At 38.1% G+C, this 25,413-nt stretch overlaps 2 protein-coding genes and 1 long non-coding RNA gene across 3 annotated transcripts; 2 read left to right on the top strand and 1 right to left on the bottom strand.

Moving 5' to 3' along the window:
• Positions 1–728: 728 nt before the first annotated feature.
• LOC119072887 (integrator complex subunit 3 homolog) lies at positions 729–12,934 on the bottom strand. The gene is made up of 10 exons (XM_037178210.1): positions 12,727–12,934; positions 11,779–12,389; positions 11,082–11,715; positions 10,682–11,014; positions 7,420–8,241; positions 5,543–5,700; positions 5,339–5,483; positions 5,148–5,279; positions 4,833–5,018; positions 729–1,035 (listed from the first exon to the last, which is right to left on the bottom strand). Exons 1-10 carry the CDS (start codon positions 12,796–12,798, stop codon positions 979–981), a joined length of 3,150 nt encoding a protein of 1,049 aa, XP_037034105.1. The 5' UTR covers positions 12,799–12,934; the 3' UTR covers positions 729–978.
• LOC119072903 lies at positions 1,553–24,610 on the top strand. Its single transcript, XR_005086952.1, has 3 exons — positions 1,553–1,563; positions 10,221–10,226; positions 24,491–24,610. It is a non-coding gene; the product is annotated as an uncharacterized LOC119072903 (long non-coding RNA).
• LOC119072895 lies at positions 15,787–17,942 on the top strand. The gene is made up of 2 exons (XM_037178220.1): positions 15,787–15,931; positions 16,928–17,942. Exon 2 carries the CDS (start codon positions 16,947–16,949, stop codon positions 17,856–17,858), a length of 912 nt encoding a protein of 303 aa, XP_037034115.1. The 5' UTR covers positions 15,787–15,931; positions 16,928–16,946; the 3' UTR covers positions 17,859–17,942.
• Positions 24,611–25,413: the final 803 nt, after the last annotated feature.

Here is a 25,413-nt window from a genome sequence, read left to right as displayed (position 1 = left end):
AATTTGGGTTACTATGAACGGATGTTTGTATCGTGAAAACAGATTTTTGTTTTTATTTTTAAAGATTTAAGCACAAAGGACATCAAAAACCGCGGTAAATAAGAAAACCAAACATTTATAAACCTTCCTATTGGTCGTACATTCCGAGAACAAAGAAACAATGGAAACCATTGGAAGAGTGCCCATTTTCATTGAGAATGCATTTTATCGCTCTGCTTTCTGAAAGCGACCAAACGTTGAACGTATTTTCGTTTACAACTTAGCATGGTACACTTGACCCAGGCAGACGACAATTGGCCGAATTTTGTACAAAAATTCAGTCCGCTAAAGAAGTTAGGGAAAGTGCGTATAAGCCGATCCTTGGGCTTCACTAGAGGAGGGTAATTATGCGACGAAATAACTTAGTAAAGAAAAATGATAGGACCAATGGATGAGCACGAAATTTGAAATGAAAACTTCCCTTTTTTTAATGAAATAAAAGTTCATTGGAAAACTTAATACTCCCGTCCAGTCAATTGTTTTCTCTGCAATTGTAAATTTGTGCAAAGATTAAAGGAAAAACGATTTGCAATGAAACGCAACAACGCGTCTCAATTGCGCCAATAAAAATGTTGACACTAATGTCTCACTACTGTTATACACTCCGGGAGTTATGATGACACCATGTGGTGCCAATATCGTACACTCGCTCGGAGTTGTGGTCGTGTAAAGTGTTTGCGAAATTGGAATAACTTTCCTCTGATATTTTATTATTTATAACACACAAAAAATGGTTGGTGACTCACCAAAGAATAAATTGTTTTTTCTTCCCTTTCTTAGTACAATAATGTTAAATCTGTCACTCTTAAATAATATTTTCCTCGTGCTTTTCCTTGATCAAATTTAAAAAAAAAATTGTTTTAACGAAACCGAAATTTCACTTAGATATCAACAGTTTACGTAAACACACGCCCACTCGTTATTTTCAATTTGTAGTTGTCAGTCTGAGTCACTTAATGCCTTTTTTCGACGTTTCGGAGTCGGTTTAGTCCAATCCTGTAATGAAAAAATGGAAATATTAGTTCACTGTTTACAAGTCTACCTAGGGTAGACTGGGCGCCATCCGAACATTAGGGCGTATCGAATTTTGCAAATTTTAAGGACCGCGATAGCCTGTGTGCGGAAAACGTATATCATCGAAAACTGTGTCCGGGCATGTGGTTGATGGATCCAATGGAGCCATGGAAGAAGTCCCCCCGGGCGACTTTAAGTTTCCGAATGTCATAATTCGGAAAGTTGAGAGTATTTTTGAAAACAATTTTCTAGCGGAATGTAGAGCTTTGAAAACTCTACAAAACTACCGAAGAAACCGATGGTCCAAAAGGTGTCACTGCCAAGATTGCCTAACATCGAAAATGTGACCTTTTGGTTTTTGACTTATATTTCCTGAGAGACAAATGATTTTGTTTAGCCTGTGGTATGAGGTGGTAGAGGAGGTCGAGCACTACCAGTACACTAGGCATGTCCCGATCGGATATACTCTTGAAATCACTTTTATAACATTTGTAAATGGGATTTTTAAGAGTGGCCACGTCGCCCACGAAGCAAGTGCAGACACTGCAACCGGTACTGGTGAGTCGAGGACACCTTGGCCAGTAAGTATGCATAATATTCCATGACAGTAGCTGAACTCTTTCACAAAATATTTGTTATTTCGATGTGGCACATGAATTGAAAAACTATACTACGAACTTCAATTTTTCGTAAATATATCGAAAAATATGTATAATCTGTGGATTTGCAACGAAATCGACTTCTTACTACTATTCGTGGGTGAAATAACTAATTAAATCGATTATTTCTCGTTTTTCTCAGAAATTCAATTTATTCAGATTTTGTAGTACAAAGTGTGCCACATCGAAATCAGAGATATTTTGTGAAAAAGTTCAGCTACTGTCGTGGAGTATTATGCATACTTACTGGCCAAAGTGTCCTCGACTCAACAGCACCGGTTGCAGTGTCTGCACTTGCTTCGTGGGCGACGTGGCCCCTCTTAAAAATTCCATTCACAAATGTTATAAAAGTGATTTCAAGGGTATATCCGATCGGGACATGCCTAGTGTACTGGAAGTGCTCGACCTCCTCTACCACCTCATACCACAGGCTAAAAAAAATCATTTGTCTCTCAGGAAATATAAGTCAAAAACCAAAAGGTCACATTTTCGATGTTAATCAATTTTGGCAATGGCACCTTTTGGACCATCGGTTTCTTCGGTAGATTTGTAGAGTTTTCAAAGCTCTACATCCCGCTAGAACATTGTTTAAAAAATACTCTCAACTTTCCGAATTATGACCATCGGAAACTTAAAGCCGCCCGGGAGGACTTCTTCCATGGCTCCATCGGATTCATCAACCACATGCCCGGACACAGTTTTCGATGATCTACATTTTCCGCACACAGGCTATCGCGGTCCTTAAAATTTGCAAAATTCGATACGCCCTACCGAACATGTACCACTAGTAGTCATACACCTATGTTGTTGTTTCATATTTCATAAAAATGTTTTCATCAATCAATGAACAATAAGTCTCCAACTACTGGCATATGTCCGAAAACTAGTGGCGCCCACTCTACAATGTCTACACAAAAGACCTAAAAATATTAATCGTGACGCGATCAGCACAAATTGCTGGATTGGAGACTTTAGTTTTAGGAAGTCATTGGTACAAGGACTTCAGCACGATATCCAACAGTGCTCACTACTACATGAGCTTGCTGTATAAATTCAACATGGAGTTCACGATGAAACACGAAAAGACAATCTCGAAGGATGTGTGTCTTAGTTGAGAGAGAATGAATGTGTCGGTATGGGGTCAAGTGATCGTCACTCGGTTTGATACCATTCATGAAAATTTCACTTGAAATAGGAGTGCGCACGCAAAACATCTTCACTTTTCTCATTCAAAATTAATTTTTCTAACGCTCGACCAGAGACAGGCAAAAAATTTTTGACTGTTGCTTCAAAAATTCCCGGATCGACTGTTAGGTGCAACCAGTCTGGTCTCAATCAGCGATATGCTGACAAGGTAAGTAGGAAGCGTAAGGTGAACAAATGAACGACTAGACGACTAGACGATCCTGCGAATTCGCACTTAGCTGAAGCCATTAACGGTAAATGCTCAACGGAAGTCAAATGGTTGTGATCCAAGGTAAATGTACTGACTAGGGCGTATCGAATTTTGAGAATTTTAAGGGTCGCGATACCCTGTGTGCGGAAAACGTAGGTCATTGAAAACTAAGTCCAGGCATATGGTTGATGGATCCGAAGGTGCCCGGGAAGAAGTCCCCCCGGACGACTTTAACTTTCAAATGGTCATAACTCGGAAAGTTGAGAGTATTTCTGAAAACAATGTTCTATCAGGATGTAGAGCGTTAAAAACTCTACAAAACTGCCAAAGAAACCGATGGTCCAAAAGGTGTGTCTGTCGAGGTTTTCTAACATCGAAACTTCGACATTTTCGTTTTTGACTTTTATTTCCTGAGAGACAAATTATTAACTTTAGCTTTTGGCATGAGGTTGTAGAGGAGGTCGAGTACTACCAGTACACTAGGCATTGTCCCGGTCGGCGATCCATCCGAACCACTTTTTCAACATTTTTGAATGGACTTTTTAAGTGTACCCACGTCGCCCACGAAGCCAGTGCAGACACTGTAGCTGAACTCTTTTACAAAATATTTAAGAATTCGGTGTAGCACATTTTGTACTACAAAATCTGAGAATGTGAAATTTGTGAGAAAAACAACAAATAATCGTTTTCATTAGTTATTTGACCCACGAACAGTAGTAAGAAGTCGATTTCGTTGCAAATACACATTTTTCGATATTTTACAAAAGGTTGAACTTCGTGGTATACCGTGTCAATATAATGTGCTACATCGAGATCCCAAATATTTAGTAAAACAGTTCAGCTACTGTTATGGAATATTATGTGCACTTACTGGCCAAGGTTACCTCGACTCGGCAACACCGGTTACAGTGTCTGCACTGGCTTCGTGGGCGACGTGGGTACACTTAAAAAGTTCATTCATTAATGTTGAAAAAGTGGTTTCGGATGGATCGCCGACCGGGACAATGCCTAGTGTACTGGTAGTACTCGACCTCCTCTACAACCTCATGCCAAAAGCTAAACTTAATAATTTGTCTCTCAGGAAATAAAAGTCAAAAACGAAAATGTCGAACTTTCGATGTTAGAAAACCTCGACAGACACACCTTTTGGACCATCGGTTTCTTTGGCAGTTTTGTAGAGTTTTTAACGCTCTACATCCTGCTAGAACATTGTTTTCAGAAATACTCTCAACTTTCCGAGTTATGACCATTTGAAAGTTAAAGTCGTCTGGGGGGACTTCTTCCCGGGCACCTTCGGATCCATCAACCATATGCCTGGAATTAGTTTTCAATGATCTACGTTTTCCGCACACAGGCTATCGCGGCCCTTAAAATTCTAAAAATTCGATACGCCCTAGTACTGACATTAGCCGAATCAAATGTCAATCAAGCCCAGCAACCAGTTGACAACTTGGAGCAGCTGTTTTTAATTATTGCTGAAATATACAGCGTCGGTTGGATCGCGAAGTTTTCCAAGCTAATTTGTTGGTCCGCCTCTCGTTTTACATGATGGAAAGTCTACGGTAGGTGGAATATTAAACTTGTCGCAACAATTCGATGGCCGAAAATGCGAGCGTTAGGTCAAAATAATCTTTAAAATCTCCATTCGGAATGCATTTCAACTCCCCTCCCATCCAAATATTTAGTTCCACAATTAATTGAATACACAACCGCATAGTACTTACCTCGCTGGATTCCTCATCACTAGAATAATTGTTAATTGGCTCGCTATTTTTCTTATTATTACTATTCGAACTGTTAAAATCTTTTTTGCTAGCTGGCGGCTTCCGACCCCGACCACTTGCACCACGTCTTCCAACTCCGCTTGTATCATCTTCAGCAGCCAGGGCAAACAAATCACTGTATTGTTTCTGTGTATTGTACAATAGAAATTTAGAATTAGACCGAGAGAGGAGGTGGCTGCATTAATGATGAGGATTTATTGGCAAATCATTGATGTGTCCGTAATATCCGATATAAAAATAATCTTCTTTACAAACCTTAGTACTATCACTGCTATGAGAGAATGATTGCTGTAAAGCTCTTTGCATTGCATCCTGAACATAAAGACCTGTTCCGGTACCGTTTCCATGGCGACAGCTTCGTCGAAAATGTTCTAGATGACTCAGAAGCTGTGAATAGAAGAAATATCGTTAAACCTAGCTTTCGTATGCCAATCGACGCATTTTACCTGGTCCGATGTGGGTGAACTACTTTGTACGGAATTACTTTTGGGCGGTCGTTTCCTTTTGTTCGGCGAACTATTCGGATACTTCGATGTCAGCAAATTGGCAATTATTTCTGATAAATTTTCTTCGAAATGTTGGCACCAGTACCTGTGATGCGAGTTAGATTTAGAATTCTGATGCACGCAATGGTCGTGCGAAATATTTACCTCAGAGAAGACGTTACAAATTGATCTCCTCTGGATTTAGTTTCTCTACTGAGTAAAAGTCTTATTAATTCTGTTGTTGGTTCTTCATTTTTCAACATCAACAGCATAGTTGTTAAAGCTTCATGGTGACTGGATGATTCTAAATCTGGTAAAAGTTCCTGCAAAATTAGAAGAGGAAACTTTGAAACTGACGCTTTCTCTTTCAAACAAGGCTCTAGTCCAGCCTGTACCAAGGATATTGAATGGAACTGGCTACACAAGAGTTTTCATCTCTCGGTATCATAATCGATAAAACCTTCATGCAGTGAAGGCAGTGGACGGAGGTGCTTCGATAAAATATATAAGTTCCGCAAGCACAGTAAATTTTCTCAATATTTTGAAGGTCTTTAGTGTTCAGAGAGCGTTGTAAGTATTGTGTGTAGATGCTTCAATGGCTGCAGAAGGTCTACACAAAAAATAAGGTTGAGTAGTTCATCTTAAAGGAGAAGTACATTCAAAGCCGGCATGGCATTAAGCTTTAAATGATCTCCAGTCCGAGAACAAATAAACAATTGAAACCATTAGAAAAGTGGTCATTCTATGAGCATTTTCATTGAGAATGCGTTTTATCGCTCTGCTTTCTAAAAGCGACCATTGCAGTGTCACAGAACTCTAAGCCAGTGAGACACCTTCAAACGTTGAACCTAGTTTACGGCTTAGCACGGTACACTTGACGGTAATTGGCCGAACTTTGTACAACAATTCAATCTACTAAAGAAGTTGGAGATAGTGCTTATAAGCAGATCCTTGGGCTATGAGGAGGGTAGTTACTTTTTGAGAATTTTTGGTTTAAGTAATTGGCGGGTCCCATTTTCAATGTGCGGAACGGATGGTTTGCAGCAATAAATTGCAATTATACGAACCTAAATGCAGTGCCAGGTAGTGTTGCTCTTCTTACACCCTTTTCACTAAGTTTGATAGAGAGAGAGAGAGAGAGAGAGAGAGAGAGCGAGAGAGAGAGAGCGAGAGAGAGAGAGCGAGAGAGAGAGAGCGAGAGCTAGATAGAGAGCGAGAGAGAGGAAAGAGAGAGGAGAGAGAGAGAGGAGAGAGAGAGAGCGAGAGAGAGGAGAGAGAGAGCGAGAGAGAGGAGAGAGAGCGAGAGAGAGGAGAGAGAGCGAGAGAGAGGAGAGAGAGCGAGAGAGAGGAGAGAGAGCGAGAAAGAGGAGAGAGAGCGAGAGAGAGGAGATAGAGCGAGAGAGAGGAGATAGAGCGAGAGAGAGGAGATAGAGCGAGAGAGAGGAGAGAGCGAGAGAGAGGAGAGAGAGCGAAAGAGAGGAGAGAGAGCGAGAGAGAGCGAAAGAGAGGAGAGAGAGCGAGAGAGAGGAGAGAGAGCGAGAGGAGAGAGAGCAAGAGAGAGAGGAGAGAGAGCGAGAGAGTGAGAGACATAAACAGCTGGTCATGTAACCAGAAGTTAAGAGTCAAAACATATAAGGTTAAGCATCATCTCATGCTGAAGGCCGGCTGCAGTGATTCAATGCAATTATTTCAAATTGACGATCAAAAGTCAGTGATAATTACCGGTACCGGCAAAATTGTAAATTGAACTTTGCGTCAGAGAAAAAGGTCACTGATCGACATGCAGTCCCAAACTGAGCTCTGGGAATTAGGGCGATGCCCGATGGGCTTCTTTTTAACAAATTTTCTACATACAACTCCCGAGTGGCTTCTTCAAACCAGTCCGGCCCTGTCGATATAGAATGTAGATTCTACACTGTAGAAAGGCAACCCACTTAAAGTGGGCGGCAAGTCAGCTTCCAACTGAATCGCACGAATTAATTCGATGGAAATTCTATTGCTCTCCACCCATCCCTTCCGTCGAAGTAACTTCATAAACTCACCTGCAAGTATTTGAAAGGTACATCGTGAGCTTGAATCAGTTGCCACAAGCAATATTGTTCAAATGTTTCATAATTGAGACTTTCCCGGACACACTCCAACAAGCCCTCGTTCTTGAACAAAGTCAATTTGCCCTGTGTCACACTGTAAATTAAATCTTTCAATCCCTTTGCATCGACACTACCGACGAGTGTTCGTAACACATCACTGTTATTGACTACAATTGTTTTAAATTCGCGATAAATGTCCGGCAAGATCCACAGAAATATGTGCGGACTTTCACTTTCCAACAGTGCCAGATCACTGGCCAGACACGCATCCAGTTTCTTTTCCAAATAGTCGCACAGTATTTTATACAAATTCGATTTAAACGACACATTTGCATTGGAATTTTTCCGCGCCAATAGTTTGGTGTGCACTTTCAGAAAATACAGCAACATGTAACCAACACCGTTCGATTTGGCAAACACTTGCTTCAGCACACTTTGCACACATTTTTTCAACTTTTCCTCGTATTGGTACATCAACTTAAATAAGCTAAACAACGGATAACTGATGCTAGCGTTCAGGAGTTTCTCGTCGTTTTTATCGTTTTTCGATTCCGGAAAAATACTGGCCGATGGAAGTGATGATTTTAGCACAATTTGTATGTTTTCGACAACATAAGTCTCCTGTTCACTGTCCAATGACGAACACGTTCGTAAATCGTTTAAAAACGAGTCCAATGTGCTGCTGGTTTTGGCTGTGATGAATTTGTCGAACGAACTACTTATGGAATTTGGCAGATCAACTTTGTCCGGCATTGGTTTCTCTTTTAATCGGACCTGAAAGTAGAGAAGGAAAATCCGTTGGTCGTCATCAAAAACATCATGTCCGGAGCGATAGCGGAGGACTTGACGCAGTCTAACTTCCAAAAAAAGAACGAAGAAATTTTTTTGAGACGCGGCAATCATGTCCGAAGCGATAGCGGAGGACTTGACGCAGTCTAACTTCCAAAAAAAGAACGAAGAAAATTTTTTGAGACGCGGCAACTATATATAGGCGAGAATTTAAGTTTCTTTCCTTTGGCCTGTATCACCACAAATCCTATTCTATCTTATTCGCGCTTCAAATACGAGCAAAACGAGCTATCACTCGACTATGTAACTTTAAAATTGCCGGAGATACATCGTTTTGAAGTTGGTCATTTTGATAGAAAATGCACCAAATTAACGTTTTCCAAACAATCAAAATCTTTCAACTTACTCTGTATGTTTCTATCTATCTGTCTATCTATCTATCTATCTATCGACGGTCGATCTCGGAAACTAGTCAGCCAATCTTCATGAAATTTTGCAGGAACCTCAGGGTGGACATAAAAATGAAAATGTGATACGCCACTACCCCAGGAAAAACATGAATTTTGTTTTATTGGCCTCGAAGTGGTTTCTGAGTGTGGTTTTCGAGGGTCGGGAACGCGTTTTCGGCTGTAGCTTAGCTGTATTGATACCTACAGAGGCGTGCGACCCATCAAATGAAAGGTATTCGTAACACGATTCGAACAAAAAAATAATTAAAAAAATCGGGGCAGATTCGTTTGAGCTAGAGTGATTAGAGTGACCAAATTTTGAGCTACTCGAGCGTAGGATGAAAGGACTAATATTTTTTTGGGTTATGAGAGATAGAGAGTTACTTTCTTCGGCAAAGTCTCAGAGTTTTACGAGTAGAACAGAGGGGCATATGTGAAAAATGTCGAAAGTTGGAAATGGGTGGGTCAATTGGGGTTTTGGAGATATTTGTTGAATGGTGGCAGATAGAGAATTACTTTCGTCAAATTTTCGATTTTCGTCAAATTTTCTGAATTTCGTCAGATTTTGGAATTTCGTCAGATTTTGGAATTTCGTCAAATTTTCGATTTTCTTCAAATTTTCGATTTTCGTCAAATTTTCGATTTTCGTCAAATTTTCGAATTTCGTCAAATTTCGTTAAATTTTCGAATTTCGTCAGATTTTCGATTTTCGTCAAATTTTCGAATTTTGTCAAATTTCGTCAAATTTTCGAATTTCGTCAGATTTTCGATTTTCGTCAAATTTTCGAATTTTGTCAAATTTCGTCAAATTTTCGAACTTCGTCAAATTTTCGAATTTCGCCAAATTTTCGATTTTCGTCAAATTTTCGAATTTTGTCAAATTTCGTCAAATTTTCGAACTTCGTCAAATTTTCGAATTTCGTCAAATTTTCGATTTTCGTAAAATTTTTGAATTAAAACTGTAAACTGTTATAAAAAGCAGTGTTGACTAAACTTCTAAAACGACTGATATCCCAACAAAAATCTCTTCGAGAAAAGTGTGACGCAGTCTTTGAAATACAATTTCTAAAATGAATGATATCGCTAGAGTTGACGCTTTCAGCTTCGTTACGCAAAAATTAAATTTTACACCCAATTAGTTCAAACAAGCTGGCTTAGGTTTTCTCATTATCTGCCAAATAATTTTTACAAAAAAAAATTTGACTGGAAACAACCAAAATTTTACCAAAAAAATCTGCGTCGCATGTGGCAGATAAACTTTCTTGCCGGTCTGTTCCTGAACATTTGCCACTTTGCGACGCAGATTTTTTTGGTAAAATTTTGGCTGTTTACAGCCAAATTTTTTTTGGTAAAAATTATTTGGCAGATGATGAGAAAAACTAAGCCAGCTGGTTTGAACTAAAATTGGGTGTAAAATTTAATTTTTGCGTAACGAAGCTGAAAGCGTCAACTCTAGCGATATCATTCATTTTAGAAATTGTACTTCAAAGACTGCGTCACACTTTTCTCGAAGAGATTTTTGTTGGTCTAAAATTACGACAAGCAATTGCTCGACATAAAACTTATCTACAGGACTGAGTCCATACAACCGAAGCAAACACTACAACCCGATCCTAACTTAGAAACCGACCCGAGTCATCTTCGAGCGTAGGTCTGCAATTTTTCGATTTATCGAGAAAAAAAATTCTTTTGAAAATAGCTGAACGTGCACTCGTTGCTCCAAAAGGCGGTGACAGACATTATTTACGATTGCTATCTGAAGCACTCGTCAGAGGAACTAAGTCATCTGGTTCAACTCTCAGAAGTATCTGAGGTGGAACCTGCTTTATCAGACAGGCAGTTAGCGTGGAACGGAAGCTATAAATACTTGAAAAGATGAACATGGCTTTCCCTCTGCCGTTTCGAAACAGATCCCGAAAACCGATACTAATCGGTTCTTAAATTACAACAAAAATGGCAGCAAAATGTCAACTTACTTTCGACAGTGGTAGGTCGTCATCGTCATCCGTTTCGTCATTTTTAATACAATTTTCACGTTCATCGTCATCGTCACTGAATTTCGCCTCATTATCGGTGTCACTGACTTCATTCACATTGTCTGCACGACAGTCATTGTCAGCAGAAATGCGTTGCGAAATGAATCGATTATCGTCTAGGCTGTGGTATGGATTTGTGATGTTTGGTTGCTGATTATGTGCGTCCGACGGATTGGATATGCTACAAAATTCTTGAAAGTTTTCCCGTATCATCGTCCGCAATTCGCGGTCCAATTTTGGCGAATCGAATAGTGGCGCCAGATTCTGAATGACCTGTGAACGGAAACGGGTGGAACGTTGGCAATTCGATGAAAATTCCCATTTTCGTTGTGATTCTCACCTGTTTCTCCAAAATCTTCCGCAACGAATTGTAAACGCCCTTCCGGATCTTGCTCTCGTATTGGGGAAAGAAATTCTTCATAATGCGGCACAGGAAATCGAGCAGCGTACTGCTGACCAGCGGATGATTACGAATGGAATGGAACATAACCAGTATTCCCGGTTCGATATTCATGATGTTGTCCTTCTTTGGATCGAAAAACAGCCAATCGTAAAAGAGCGCCAACTTGGCATTGGCCAGAGCTGTCGGATTGGTGCACGACGTGATCAGCCATCCAATGATTGCCCAACGTGGAATCAGGTCCGACGACAGCATATCGTTGGTCGGATGAATGGCATTTATGATGAAACGGATCGAGTCCGACCGAAGGCTATGAGATTCCGGTGTCGTGAAGTATTTGTCTTGGAACCAGTCTTGATACCGTTTGTGCGCACCGAATCTCACATTCGTGGCGAAAAAATGCAATTTCCGTTCCACGTCCGGTGTCAGTCGACATTGCAAGTATCGTCGACTGGTTCGTATTTGTAACAATTCCCATACACCGGTGAATGAGCTCAACAGCGACGATGGATTTGTTAGAATGTCGTTCCACAGTTGTTCGAACTCCGGAATCATGGCCACGTTTTGAAGAAGCCTAAAATCGAATGCCGTAATTGAATATTTGGAACACTGGCTGAACGTTATTCGTCCGACGTACCTGACAAAGTCTCTTCCCAACGGCATCACATGATTGAAATTCTCCCGGATCAACGAAATGATGAATTTTACTTCTTTGTTCCGCAGAGCGGTCAGCACCGGACTTCGATGATCTTCAAGCAATCGCACGTACGTGTAAACAACCGCTCGTAACAACGGAGGTTGCTTCTCCAGCCACAACCGATGTTCGATTAGAATATCCAGTACACCTTCAATCAGAGCCAAATTCTTTTGCGAAACGTCGCCCCCACTAGCTTGCCGCAAAATGTTCCACAGCAAACTCTCCACATGTGTAACCTGATTTTTAACGAGCTCCCGCAACAGCCACAACAACTGCCGTCGAGCGATGTCCGTTAACTTGTGATACTTTTCGGCTACCATAAACGTCCAGCTGCCGGAGATGAATTTCAGTCCATCTCTTGTGAGCAATGTCAAGTCGCGATACGATTTTGGTGCTAGCGACGGATCGGTAAGAATTTGATAGCTTAAAGCGATGGAAATGTCTTCATGTTGCTTCTCGGTACTGACAAGGCCCGACAGGCGATCATGTAACTCTTTATCCGATAATCCAGCTGTTGTTTGTTGAAAGCTCTGGTATGCTCGCTCATATTTCTGCAATAATTGAAAAAACGAAAGTTAATTTCACGACACATTTTCCAAGTAAATAAAGTCATTTCACTAGACGTGAAATGTCATCGCAGAATTGCATGACTTTACGTGTCATGTCACAATCATTCCGTCCAACTCACAATGAGCTTAAGATTGAAATTGCAAGAAAAAAAAATTTATTTAAAACGTTGCCGCCACCAATAACAAAAGAGTCGCCAATAATGGGGACAAGCATAACGAAAATGCGATGGTATTGGTGACAAAACTTCAAAACAAAAATGGCTTCCCATGAAAATGACCAAGCCATCACAAGATAAAATAGCATTTTATGGCCATTTACCTCTTCAAATTCGTCCACCACATCAACCACAGAATAGGCAAATAACTTAAATAATGGAACTCTTATCTCCATTATTATTAAATCGATTTTTCTTAAGTTATATGCATTCAAAATGCCCAATGTGAGGTGAAGTCCATACGTTTCAAGATTAATTTGAGCAGTAAAAAGAGTAAAATGTGAATTGGATTTAGTTTTTTTATGTTGGCAACAGTCCAAAGGCATGGTATTTGACATTTCAGTGTTGAAATGCGTGATTTGATGAGTATAGCCCGCATAGCCCACAGGTAGGGTTACCAGACTGGGCGCTATGTTTTAAATCAAATGATTCGAACGGAAATTTCAATCAATTCAACGGGACATTTCAGCTATGAAACTTAAGGTTCCTAAAGAACAGGTTAAGACACCCACTAAGACGGGTGATACCAGCTTTGTTAAAAGCTCCTTTTAAATTGAGTGAAAATTCAACTTGAAGAAAAAATAATTTAAATTTTTTTTTATTTTTGTTAGGTTGAAGTCGTCATATAAATTTTCATAAACGCAGACGACGCCACAGAGAAATAGTAATGTCACCGAGTTCGTGATCAATGTGTCTGCGGTGAGGTGTCTTAACCTGTTCTTTCAGAACCTTGATGAAACTAGAGACACGTTAGTAGATCGGTTTAGCTAAAGGCTGTTATAAGGCTGTTGTAAGGTCGTTGAAAACTTCAATCGTCATCCACAGAGAAGACAACATAACTCGCTTTCAAATTTTAAATAAAGAATTTGTTTAAGTTGCGGTTTGGGTGTTGGTGAGTGAGCAGTGGTGTGGGTATAAATACAAGTGGGTCTCGATATAATTCCCTGAAATATGGGTATCGTGTAATTGTATCCCAGGTCGTTTACCAAAAATCGTTTTTACAATGAAAAAACAATCAACGTCGTCTGTAGACGAAGGTTAAAAATAATTTATGTTCGAATATTCAATAATTGCAAAGTGGAGCCAGCTTAGAGAATTTTTGTCATTTGCCATATTTTCAGGAATTTTTTTTCTTCAATATTAGACCTTGACGAAATACCACAGCTGCGTCAAAAAATGATAAGTTGCCAGCACTGTAGGGACACAACCAAATTGGGTTTCTCCCATAGACACATGTATTGCTGATAATCTAGGAACTCGTTCAGGAAACAAAAAATTCGTTACCCAAAGTGAAGATTTTGTCATATTTTATATGAAAGAAGTGTCAAAATCCTCACCAGTAAAACTTAACGAAGAGTTTCTGAACGAGCATCACATTAATACTCTTATGTTTCAATTGTTTATGAACTTCAGGCGTCGTATTATATTTTCGTCAACTTACGCCGCGCAAAATCTTATTTCGACATGAATTACACAAATCATCTTCCAATAGCATTCGTATAAACTAATTCCACTCCAGTGCCAGCAGCCTTCGTATAGACTATTTTGTTACTAAATTCTTCGTTCTTATTCGTAAAAGAATAATTTCCCTAGGGTCGAACGAACACCCATACGTTCTTATTCGTAAAAGGATAAATTCACTAGGGTCGAACCAATACCCAGACGTTCTTAATCGTAACAGGATAAATTTTATTAGGCTACAGCAGAACACCTCTAGACGGAAAATATAAGAACGCCAGGCGACAGTTTCAATGTTTTTTTTGAAAATTGAAGGCATATGGAATACAGAAAACAGTTTGGTGTTGTTACATGGCGCTTCTTAACTTACTGAAGATTCGATTTCAGTTGACAAATTTCATAAAATGCCTCTCAATTTTAGAAATTGTTAATTATTTAGGCGTTCCTACGCTTCATAAAGACGAACTTCTGATTATGTCATTAACTGTCATTTAAACAATAACAAACATAAACAACATTTTATGTTAATAGCCTTCACCCAAGTGCCAATAGTCTTATTATACACTATTCGCACCCAAGTGCCAATAGTCACTTCGTTTTTTTATCGTAGAGGAATGGGATTCGAAGTTCGAAGATGGGCCATCTAGGGATAAGGTTCTCGAAATTATTCCAGAAAAACAGGATTTTACTCTGTTGATAATTGATAATACGTGATAATACACCGTTGATAATTGATATTGTGATAATTTATGATAATTTAATGTGTTGTGCCGATATTGTATGAAATGTTATCAAAAACGTAATTGTCTGTCACCACTTTTTTTTGTTATGACGATAACTTGAGTAATAATTCTTAACCGATGTTCCGACTGCAACAGCCCAGGCAGAGGAGTTGTAATGTTTCGATAGCAAAAATCCGAGATTTGAGTTTTTGTTGATTTATTCAAAACGGAATTGATAAGCTTCAAATTTCCTAAATTAAATACAAAAAATTTAGTAAATTTTCTCGATTCTAATTGACATTCGTTTCTTACATTTAATCCTCAACCGGACTTCTAATTAACTTCCGAGCGGATGTGTGTGTAAAACGTTTCGGACGAGATTCCTTCAAAAACAAACAATTTTTTTCTAAATAACTCTTCCAGCGGTAAACTACATTTTTCCTTACTCTAATGTGATACGTCCAACTTATATCGATGTCGTTGGGACACGTATTCTGAATGACTGATAGATTCGAATCTAAATGAACCAAATTTGAGGTTAGAATAGCGACACCCCGAAAATTCATGAAAATTTTTCTTACTCTAAATATTTACGCCTCCTGTACATACAAGCGTAACGATGAATCGGATCTTGATTTTACGTAACAGAGCCGACCTGAATAAATTTAATGATCGAATTGTACAAATTGCTGGTTTTATTATCTGAGCAACGTGAATTTACCTTATTTCGAAACCAACCGTTAGATCTATGTCCGAAACTTGAAATAAATATTTGTCGACCTACGAAAATTGTGCAAATTCAAAAGTATTTCAAGAATATCGTCTGTCGACTTAAATGTCAGAGTGGTTTAAGTCCTCAGCCCTAACACGTCCTATTATATAGCTGTTCATTTTAATGGAAACAATGTGGTCACCCTGTTTTACATATTTTTAGCCGTTTTAGCCCGAAAAAATTATTTCAGTTCGAAATCGTCCCAACCGAAAAATAATATTTTCAAAATGGCAGTTGCGGGTTAAAAAGACGAAAGTTGAGCGATTAGTTTTTTTTGTACATTTTTCATTTGTTTGTATGATTTAGTGTAGTGAATATCGTCAGTGATTGAACTAATTATTTTGTGAAATTTTGCATGTAAGTTTTCCATTTGATTTCACTCGATTGAACTCTTAATTCATTTTTGATGGGAAATTGAAATTATACATTTTGCGTTGGAATGTTTATTGGCAAAAAAAAAACTTCTAAAGAATCGATGAATCTTTTATGATTGTTGTAGCGACGCTCTAGTTGATACAAATTACTCTTTGCATTCGTCGATAGAGCTAATTTATCGATCGAGTCAGTTTTCCGCGATTATTTCTTGTCGTTTATTGACATCTCTGTGAAGCCGTTAATTTTAAAAGGCCAAATTCAGAGACACTTCAGAGTTGAACAGTTTTACATTTCGCTCGTTCTGTTTGGAAAATGAATTGAATAAAAAATTTCGCGGTAATTGTGGTTTCCGTTGACATCAGTTTACATTTCTATAAAAAAAAATGATAAATGCGGCACAACCAGACGCGCATTCGACCTTGCATTAATGCATTTGACACAGAAGATCGTTCAAGAAAAATTCTTAAAATGTGAAATAAATTCATGAGCTACATGCCAACCGTACCACAACCGCACGTCCGAATGAATCATATCCTCCAGTGGAGGGAGAGCCTTCACGGAAATGAAATAATATTTTGTGGTTGCATCGGTTCTGCTGATCGAAATTACGAGGCGAATGTTTTGTTTTCCAGTCGGGCACTGAGAGTTGTTCAATGCAGCAAGTGCCGATGATGATGGTTGTTATGGAATCGGTTTAAGGGAACTCACTTTGAAGCTCCAATGAACTACATATCGAACTAAGCATATTTTTTGTGGCTCTCATAGAGCATCTGGCTGTGTCATTCCAGGCCCATTCCTCAAATTTTCAGAAATTTCTTCTAAAATTGTAGAAAATTGGAGCTGGTACCCTCTGAAGTTAGTCGAATGTTTTACAAATTCCTTCGCACTTTTAGCGTGTAATTATTACCTGTAGTTGTCATCGACTGCCAGGACAAATTTCACTTCATTTTCTTATCCGAATTCTTTTCTTCATTTCAGACCAAAGAATCTGTTCACGATGGGAGCCATTTTTTCTAAAGTTTCTCCAATCAAAGACAAAAATGATGGCGAAGCAGAAACATCAACTATGCTCGTTGATGAATCGTCACCGACGAAATTTCTCGACCCCCGTTCGCCTAATCCATTCCGGACGCCAATCAATGACCTACAACTCAAAGCAGCGAAGCCAGTGATTCGAGCACAAAATCTAACTACCGACGAAGCCATTTCAACAACGACTGTGGTAACACCAACCAAATTGAAAACAAAACTACTCCGTGACCTGGGGTACACATTGGACTCAATGGATCCTCGATCTCCAGCACACAATCGTACACCGATTGCCTTCAACGATTCGATTGTATCTGACGATTTTTCGCTCGCCGGCTTATCATTGAGTGAGTCAATCGCGCAAACGCCGGTCAAGGAAATGCAACAAGAAACCTTTTTCACACCAGTGCCGGAAGATGGCAAATTTGCAGTTTCGCAGATCGATCCACGATCACCGTCTATCGACATTGAACGGACACCGTTAATGCTAAATGTTTTGTTGACCGACTTTCAGCAAAATGAAAACTCACCCAAAGCTGAAGAAGTATCGAAGAAACCCTTGGAAGAAGAAACTGCGACCACAATTACTGGAACTGTTAAGAATATGATTTACATGGACGAGAATCAAGAGCAACCCATGACACCAAACGTTAAGTTGGGCAATGCAGAAAAAGTTGAAAAAGTTCGCACGCCGCTCAGCTGCTTGGTGAATACACAAAGTTACGATAGTCGGAACGATAAGCGCTTCATGCACAATAAACCCATGTTGGCTCGGACTATTTTCAAAGATGCAACAGCCAATCACAATGCGAACAAAATGAACAATTCTTCGTCGAAAATTCCAGTATTGCGGAAGTCACTGTCAAAGGAAATTAATTGAAGCTTTTTTTTCGTGTGTGCGGACTATGTTCTTTAACGTTAAATTAATTAAATAAAAATGTTTTTTCTTGAATTTAAGTCGATGCCAATCTTCTTTTTTCTAACATCCGTTCTGGCCGGAAAGCTAGAGCAGAGCTTTGTTGATTACAATTAATAATTCAATGGTTCCTTCGTATTATTCTGATTCTGGATTGAGGTACAGTTGAAGGCAGTGAACTTTCAGCATGATTCTGCTTCAGCTGTTTTTCAGCAGATCCACACAAACAATCAAAACTTTTCATACGTACTTAGACGGTTTTACCACTACCACGCGCGTGTGTATAGCAACTTCAACCGTATAAACAGTTTTGATTGTATTTGTGGATCAGCTGAAACTAATTCATGCTGAAATTGCACTACCTCTGACTGTATGGATACTGCAGAACCAAACCGTTAACCAGACCAGACCATTAACCAATTTAAATTTTGTGATGACGACAATTGTTAGTCGTAAAATGAACAAAACTTCGTAGGGTGTCTGTTGACGGTTCTAAAACTCAATATTTTGTCGACGTCGATGCAGCCGCTTCTATCTATAAAACGTCTTATGGAAAAATAGCAGGAGAAATATATATTGAGTTTAATACACTGATGCTTGACATCCATGAAACGTGAGGGTTTACCGACTATATCCTCACAATCATGAGGGGACACCCTATTTGCTGATTTACTGAGCATTTTGTTCTTGGCCCCGCCTGTAGACATGTGACACAATTTCCTTGTGACTGTTTCTCCTACTTCGAACGTAAACAAAATGATGTTCAACAAGACATTCGACCACCCAGGCATAACGTAGTAGATAGTAAATTTTTTATTCTGACTACACGAGGGGTAACCGACTGGCCAAAGTGGTGGCAAATCAATTTCTAATTCCTTTCAATTCCGTTAAATTACCTCAATTACCGGACCAACTCGTCTAATTGCCGGATTCACTCTATTTCCTTTCAATTTCTTTCAATTCCGTTCAATTCCGTTCAATTCCGTTCAATTCCTTTCAATTTCTTTCAATTCCCTTTCAATTCCCTTTCAATTCACTTTCAATTTCCTTTCAATACCCTTTCAATTTCTAAAGGTACTTCCTGTCAATTCCTTTTAATTGCTCTTAATTCCTTTTATTTCTTTAATTAACGGATTAACACCACTACTTGCCGGATTCGCCCTTCAATTCCTATAATTCCAACCATTTCTTTCAATTCCACGAATTTTCGAAATAATTGCTATACAAAGAGGCAATGCGCATGTATTCTTGGAACTTTAGGAAGTAATAGAGCGGATGATTTTTATTTATTGTAATATTTGTTGATTGAAAAGATCGTTTTTTTACTGACTGCGCCGTATGCGAGCAGTCTTTTTTTTCGCTTTGAATTGCTCGATATTTTCAAATAGATATAAATTTAAAGACAAAGTTAAGCCCTTAAGCATTTTAGAAAAAGAATCGTCAGACTATATCAAGATAAAATGTGGAACAACTATGTTGTCCTACAACGTAGAATCTTTAGTTAAAATCTTAGAATCTTTAATTTTTACTCATACTTTTAGAAGAGATTTTTCAATTTTAATTTAGATTAAACCGTCCAATTGACTGCAGTTTTGTTTAAAATGATTTCACAACGCACATCATTGTTTAGTTTAGATAAATAGTATTTTCGCAATTCCGGTCCATAATCATCACCTTTCCATGCATCCATTTACTGTCGTTTTGAAGGTATCATGTCCGGAGCGATAGCGGAGGACTTGACGCAGTCTAACTTCCAAAAAAAGAACGAAGAAATTTTTTGAGACGCGGCAACTATATATAGGCGAGAATTTAAGTTTCTTTCCTTTGGCCTGTATCACCACAAATCCTATTCTATCTTATTCGCGCTTCAAATACGAGCAAAACGAGCTATCACTCGACTATGTAACTTTAAAATTGCCGGAGATACATCGTTTTGAAGTTGGTCATTTTGATAGAAAATGCACCAAATTAACGTTTTCCAAACAATCAAAATCTTTCAACTTACTCTGTATGTTTCTATCTATCTGTCTATCTATCTATCTGTCTATCTATCGACGGTCGATCTCGGAAACTAGTCAGCCAATCTCCATGAAATTTTGCAGGAACCTCAGGGTGGGCATAAAAATGCAAATGTGATACGCCATTACCCCAGGAAAAACCAGAATTTTGTTTTATTGGCCTCGAAGTGGTTTCTGAGTGTGGTTTTCGAGGGTCGGGAACGCGTTTTCGGCTGTAGCTTAGCTGTATTGATACCTACAGAGGCGTGCGACCCATCAAATGAAAGGTATTCGTAACACGATTCGAACAAAAAAATAATTAAAAAAATCGGGGCAGATTCGTTTGAGCTAGAGTGATTAGAGTGACCAAATTTTGAGCTACTCGAGCGTAGGATGAAAGGACTAATATTTTTGCGATTATGAGAGATAGAGAGGCAAAGTCTCAGAGTTTTACGAGTAGAACAGAGGGGCATATGTGAAAAATGTCGAAAGTTGGAAATGGGTGGGTCAATTATGTTTTTAGAGGTATTTCTTGAATGGTGACAGATAGAGAGTTACTTTCTTCGGCAAAGTCTCAGAGTTTTACGAGTAGAACAGAGGGGCATATGTGAAAAATGTCGAAAGTTGGAAATGGGTGGGTCAATTGGGGTTGTGGAGATATTTCTTGAATGGTGGCAGATAGAGAATTACTTTCGTCAAATTTTCGATTTTCGTCAAATTTTCTGAATTTCGTCAGATTTTGGAATTTCGTCAAATTTTCGAATTTCGTCAAATTTCGTCAAATTTTGTCAAATTTTCGAATTTTGTCAAATTTTCAAATTTCGTCAAATTTTCGAATTTTGTCAAATTTCGTCAAATTTTCGAATTTCATCAAATCTTCAAATTTCATCAAATCTTCAAATTTCGTCAAATTTTCAAATTTCGTCAAATTTTCAAATTTCGTCAAATTTTTGAATTTCGTCAAATTTCGTCAAATTTCGTCAAATTTTCGAATTTTCAAATTTCGTCAAATTTTCGAATTTCATCAAATCTTCAAATTTCGTCAAATTTTCGAATTTCGTCAAATTTTCGAATTTTGTCAAATTTCGTCAAATTTTCGAATTTCATCAAATCTTCAAATTTCGTCAAATTTTCGAATTTCGTCAAATTTTCAAATTTCGTCAAATTTTCAAATTTCGTCAAATTTTCGAATTTCGTCAAATTTTCGAATTTCGTAAAATTTTCGAATTTCGTCAAATTTTTGAATTTAGTCAATTTTCGAAATTCGTCAAATTTTCGAATTTTGTCTAATTTTCGAATTTCGTAAAATTTCGTCAAATTTTCGAATTTCGTAAAATTTCGTCAAATTTTCGAATTTCGTAAAATTTCGTCAAATTTTCGAATTTCATAAAATTTCCTCAAATTTTCGAATTTCGTCAAATTTTCAAATTTCGTCAAATTTTCGAATTTTGTCAAATTTTCGATTTTCGTAAAATTTTTGAATTAAAACTGTAAACTGTTACACTACACTTCTAAAACGACTGATATCCCAACAAAACTCTCTTCGAGAAAAGTGTGACGCAGTCTTTGAAATACAATTTCTAAAATGAATGATATCGCTAGAGTTGACGCTTTCAGCTTCGTTACGCAAAAATTAAATTTTACACCCAATTAGTTCAAACAAGCTGGCTTAGGTTTTCTCATCATCTGCAAAATAATTTTTACCAAAAAAAATTTGACTGGAAACAACCAAAATTTTACCAAAAAAATCTGCGTCGCAAAGTGGCAGATGTTCAGGAACAGACCAGCAAGAAAATTTATCTGCCACATGCGACGCAGATTTTTTTGGTAAAATTTTGGTAGTTTCTAGTCTAATTTTTTTTTTGTAAAAATTATTTGGCAGATGATGAGAAAACCTAAGCCAACTTGTTTGAACTAATTGGGTGAAAAATTTAATTTTTTGCGTAACGAAGCTGAAAGCGTCAACTCTAGCGATATCATTCATTTTAGAAATTGTATTTCAAAGACTGCGTCACACTTTTCTCGAAGAGATTTTTGTTGGGATTTATTTCACAGTGCGTTTTTGATTATTTTTTCGCACTTGGGCTTTTTCACATTTTTTTCGCACGCTACATAGCTCAGTACCTTTAAGAAAGACTAAATTTTATAAATAAAAACTTTGCACCAGGGCCTATTATTTGGGAATCGATTTTGGGAATATTTGGGAATATTTGAGAATATTAGGGGAATATTTGGGAGTATTTGGGAATATTTGGGAATATTTGGGAATTTTGGGAATATTTGTGAATTTTGGGAATATTTGGGAATATTTGTGAATATTTGGGAATTAATTCCCAAATAATTACTCCTTTTGAATATATTATCCTAAAATGTTTGGTTTCTATTTTGTATTGTTATCAAAAAAGCTTTATAAATCGTGTTTAAATACCATTGACATTTAATCTCATCCATCAGAAGTTTATTTTCGATGTTCACAAATGACTTAGAAATAAACCAGTGGCATTACAACAGGTATTTTCTATCGTTAAAACTTTTACACCTCGTCTACTTCCCAAATATTCCCAAAATTCACAAATATTCCCAAATATTCCCAAATATTCACAAATATTCCCAAATATTCCCAAATATTCACAAATATTCCCAAATATTCCCAAAATTCACCAATATTCACAAATATCCCCAAATATTCACAAATATTAACAATATTGATTCCCAAACGATGAGGCTGATGAAATCACAGTAGGCACTGCGTTTCTGTTATACAGATAGATGACTTGTTTTTGTTGTATGAGTTAAAACATCATCCTAAGCGGTAGCTCGTATCACTAAAGCCTCCAAATTTGACACTTGTCAATTCAGTGTTCAGTTCATGCTAGTAGCAGGGCTGTGCCGTAACACATACATTTTTTGGGGTACCTCCAACGCCGCTGGCTTAAAACACTTTATTATGTATCACAAATTTTATAAGCATGATATCGACTGAATCGTTCAAATTTTATTTAAGTCTACGTCTACCTGGTCTTAAATTTTTGTGAATATTTGGGAATATTTGTGAATATTTGGGAATATTTGTGAATATTTGGGAATATTTGGGAATATTTGGGAATATTTGGGAATTTTGGGAATTTTGGGAATTAATTCCCAAATAATAGGCCCTGCTTTGCACAAACCAGGATTTGAACATCCAACACCAAAATTCTTCCAAACACCAAGCAACGACCATAGCCATTCGGCTACAGAGTCACACAATTATACAGAACGTATTGTTGAAGCGTACATACTAATCATTGACTACTTGATTTTATTTAGCGCGTCTCTATACATCACATTGCAATGTGTATATAGAACAGGTTGCTTGATCGTTCAAATGAATTCATGTTTGCATGTGAATGTTTGGTAGAAATTTTGGTAATATTTTGCATTGGAAAGGTGATTATGGCTCGAAATTGCGAAAAACGTTGTATCTACCACGGTAGGTATGCCGGTATTTTTTCGCACACGACGTCTTGTCGACCTCGGCTTCGCCTCGGATCGACAATCGACATCTAGTGCGAAAAAATACCTTCATACCTACCTTGGTAGATAAATAACTATTATCGCTTCGCTCGTAAGGAAAACTTAGGACTGGTGCTGAAAAAATCGTCATTTCCTGTCTTGGTACGAAAAATACTATTCTTCACGATTTATGGTGCGGGAAAGAAATTACATGAATTTTTCCATGACTAGACTATACGATTGATTAATATGGTGAATGTGAAGTGTGTATGTTTTCAAGTAAATTGATGTGTTTTGTCTATTTTAGTTGTCCGATGCACAAAACGTTGTTCGTACCTCGACAGGAAATGGATTTGTTCAGCACACGTCAGCAAAAGCCAAAGCACTCAATTTTTTGTTTCGCTCAAGTGATCGACATCGTAAGATTTTAGGCTTTTGAAAAGTTGATGGAATAGATGATATTGTCGGTGATGCATTTTTTTTGTAAATTTGGTTTGAAACTGGAGCATTTCGCATCGGCAATGCCCCAGCCTAACATTCCCCCGACGAATATTCACTTGTTTGTTGCGGCTCAAACTCTTCCGTATCTGACTCACAAGAATCCTCTGAAGAAGAATCCTTCAGTGTGCATATTTTGTGCATAAAAGTGCATAAAAGGACGTTGGACCTGTTCTAAAATGGAACTGATCAACACTGTACACTGTTATTTATTGTGCGGGAGCTTTTAAAATTAAAACAAAAAGGAAATAATGTGGTTTTGCATTCGCTGGTCCTTCTTTCCGATAATCACACTTATCAGCATTTACTCTCATTTACTTTCAATTTTTTACAATTCCACATATTTCCAGTCAATTCCTATCAATTCCGATCAATTCCTGCCAATTCCATCAATTCCAATTATTTACCGGATACTCCGGCAATTCCTTTGAGGGTGTGTAGTCAATTTCCCGAGTCGGTTACCCCTCGTGACTACATTAGCAACAATAATATCCAAAATCTAATGAGTTCGTTTTAATTCGCTTCGATTTCACTCATATTTTGTCTCCGTGTAGCTGAACCACGCCTATTTTCTATTGTCTTTACACTTTAGAGAGAAAACCTTAGAGTAATTATACCTAGAGAGGAAATTTGCACGACGAAATGTGGCCCCAACATTAGTTTGTATAAGATACATATTTCGTATAATTTTATATCAATACATGTATGCGTTGACGCTTTTGATTTACTCCCTTAATTAAGATGGCGAACACATACTACCAAACATTTCTTATTACATGTTGGGACCACATATTTTACGTAATCACTCTTGGCTTAAGCCTTACCTATTCCTATTCCATAGTAGCGCGGGATGCTTCTGCACTTATCTATAGCCGCTACAGCATTAACATAGAAAATACTTGGAAGCAGAATAGGCTTCACTATTCTTTCATTAAAACAAGACTTATACTTTCTTAATGTGAGTTCAAACACACAAACATGCAAGTGTCGTATACGTGTATGAAAATTTGAAGTTTTTTAAACGTCTGACATATGAGTGCTAATGCTGGGAACAGTGCTATGCTCGGGTATTCTGGTTGATGGACTCTCCTTAAGATCGTGTGTCCATTTTGCTGGGAGTTCAGGTGATTGAACATCGGACTTGGACGAAAGAAACGTGTCTTTGAAAAGCAAATGTAAAATGTTAAGAGCATTGACATCAGAGGGAACTCAAAATGTCATATAGCACTACACTTAGCAGTGCTATGACAATACACCGTATTTTAGCAATATTGTCGATTACAATCTACACGCATGGAATATTGAAAGCCGACACATTTCCTGTTTTGTGGTTTACTGTTTTTAGCCCCGTACGAAGTACTGGGGGCTTATAAGATTAATATGCCGTTTGTAACACGTCGAATTGGAAGCAGACAGTAAGGGCAAAGCATTTGGTTATGTTCATAGACTACGAATCCGCAATAAAAAAAATGTCCGTCCGTCCGTCCGTCCATCCGTCCATCCGTCCGTCCGTCCGTCCGTCTGTGACC

Source organism: Bradysia coprophila (genome assembly GCF_014529535.1).
Source record: "Bradysia coprophila strain Holo2 chromosome IV unlocalized genomic scaffold, BU_Bcop_v1 contig_84, whole genome shotgun sequence".
NCBI lineage: Eukaryota > Metazoa > Arthropoda > Insecta > Diptera > Sciaridae > Bradysia > Bradysia coprophila.
Note: the sequence above shows the minus strand (reverse complement) of the source record. Positions and strands in the feature narration are given on the sequence as shown.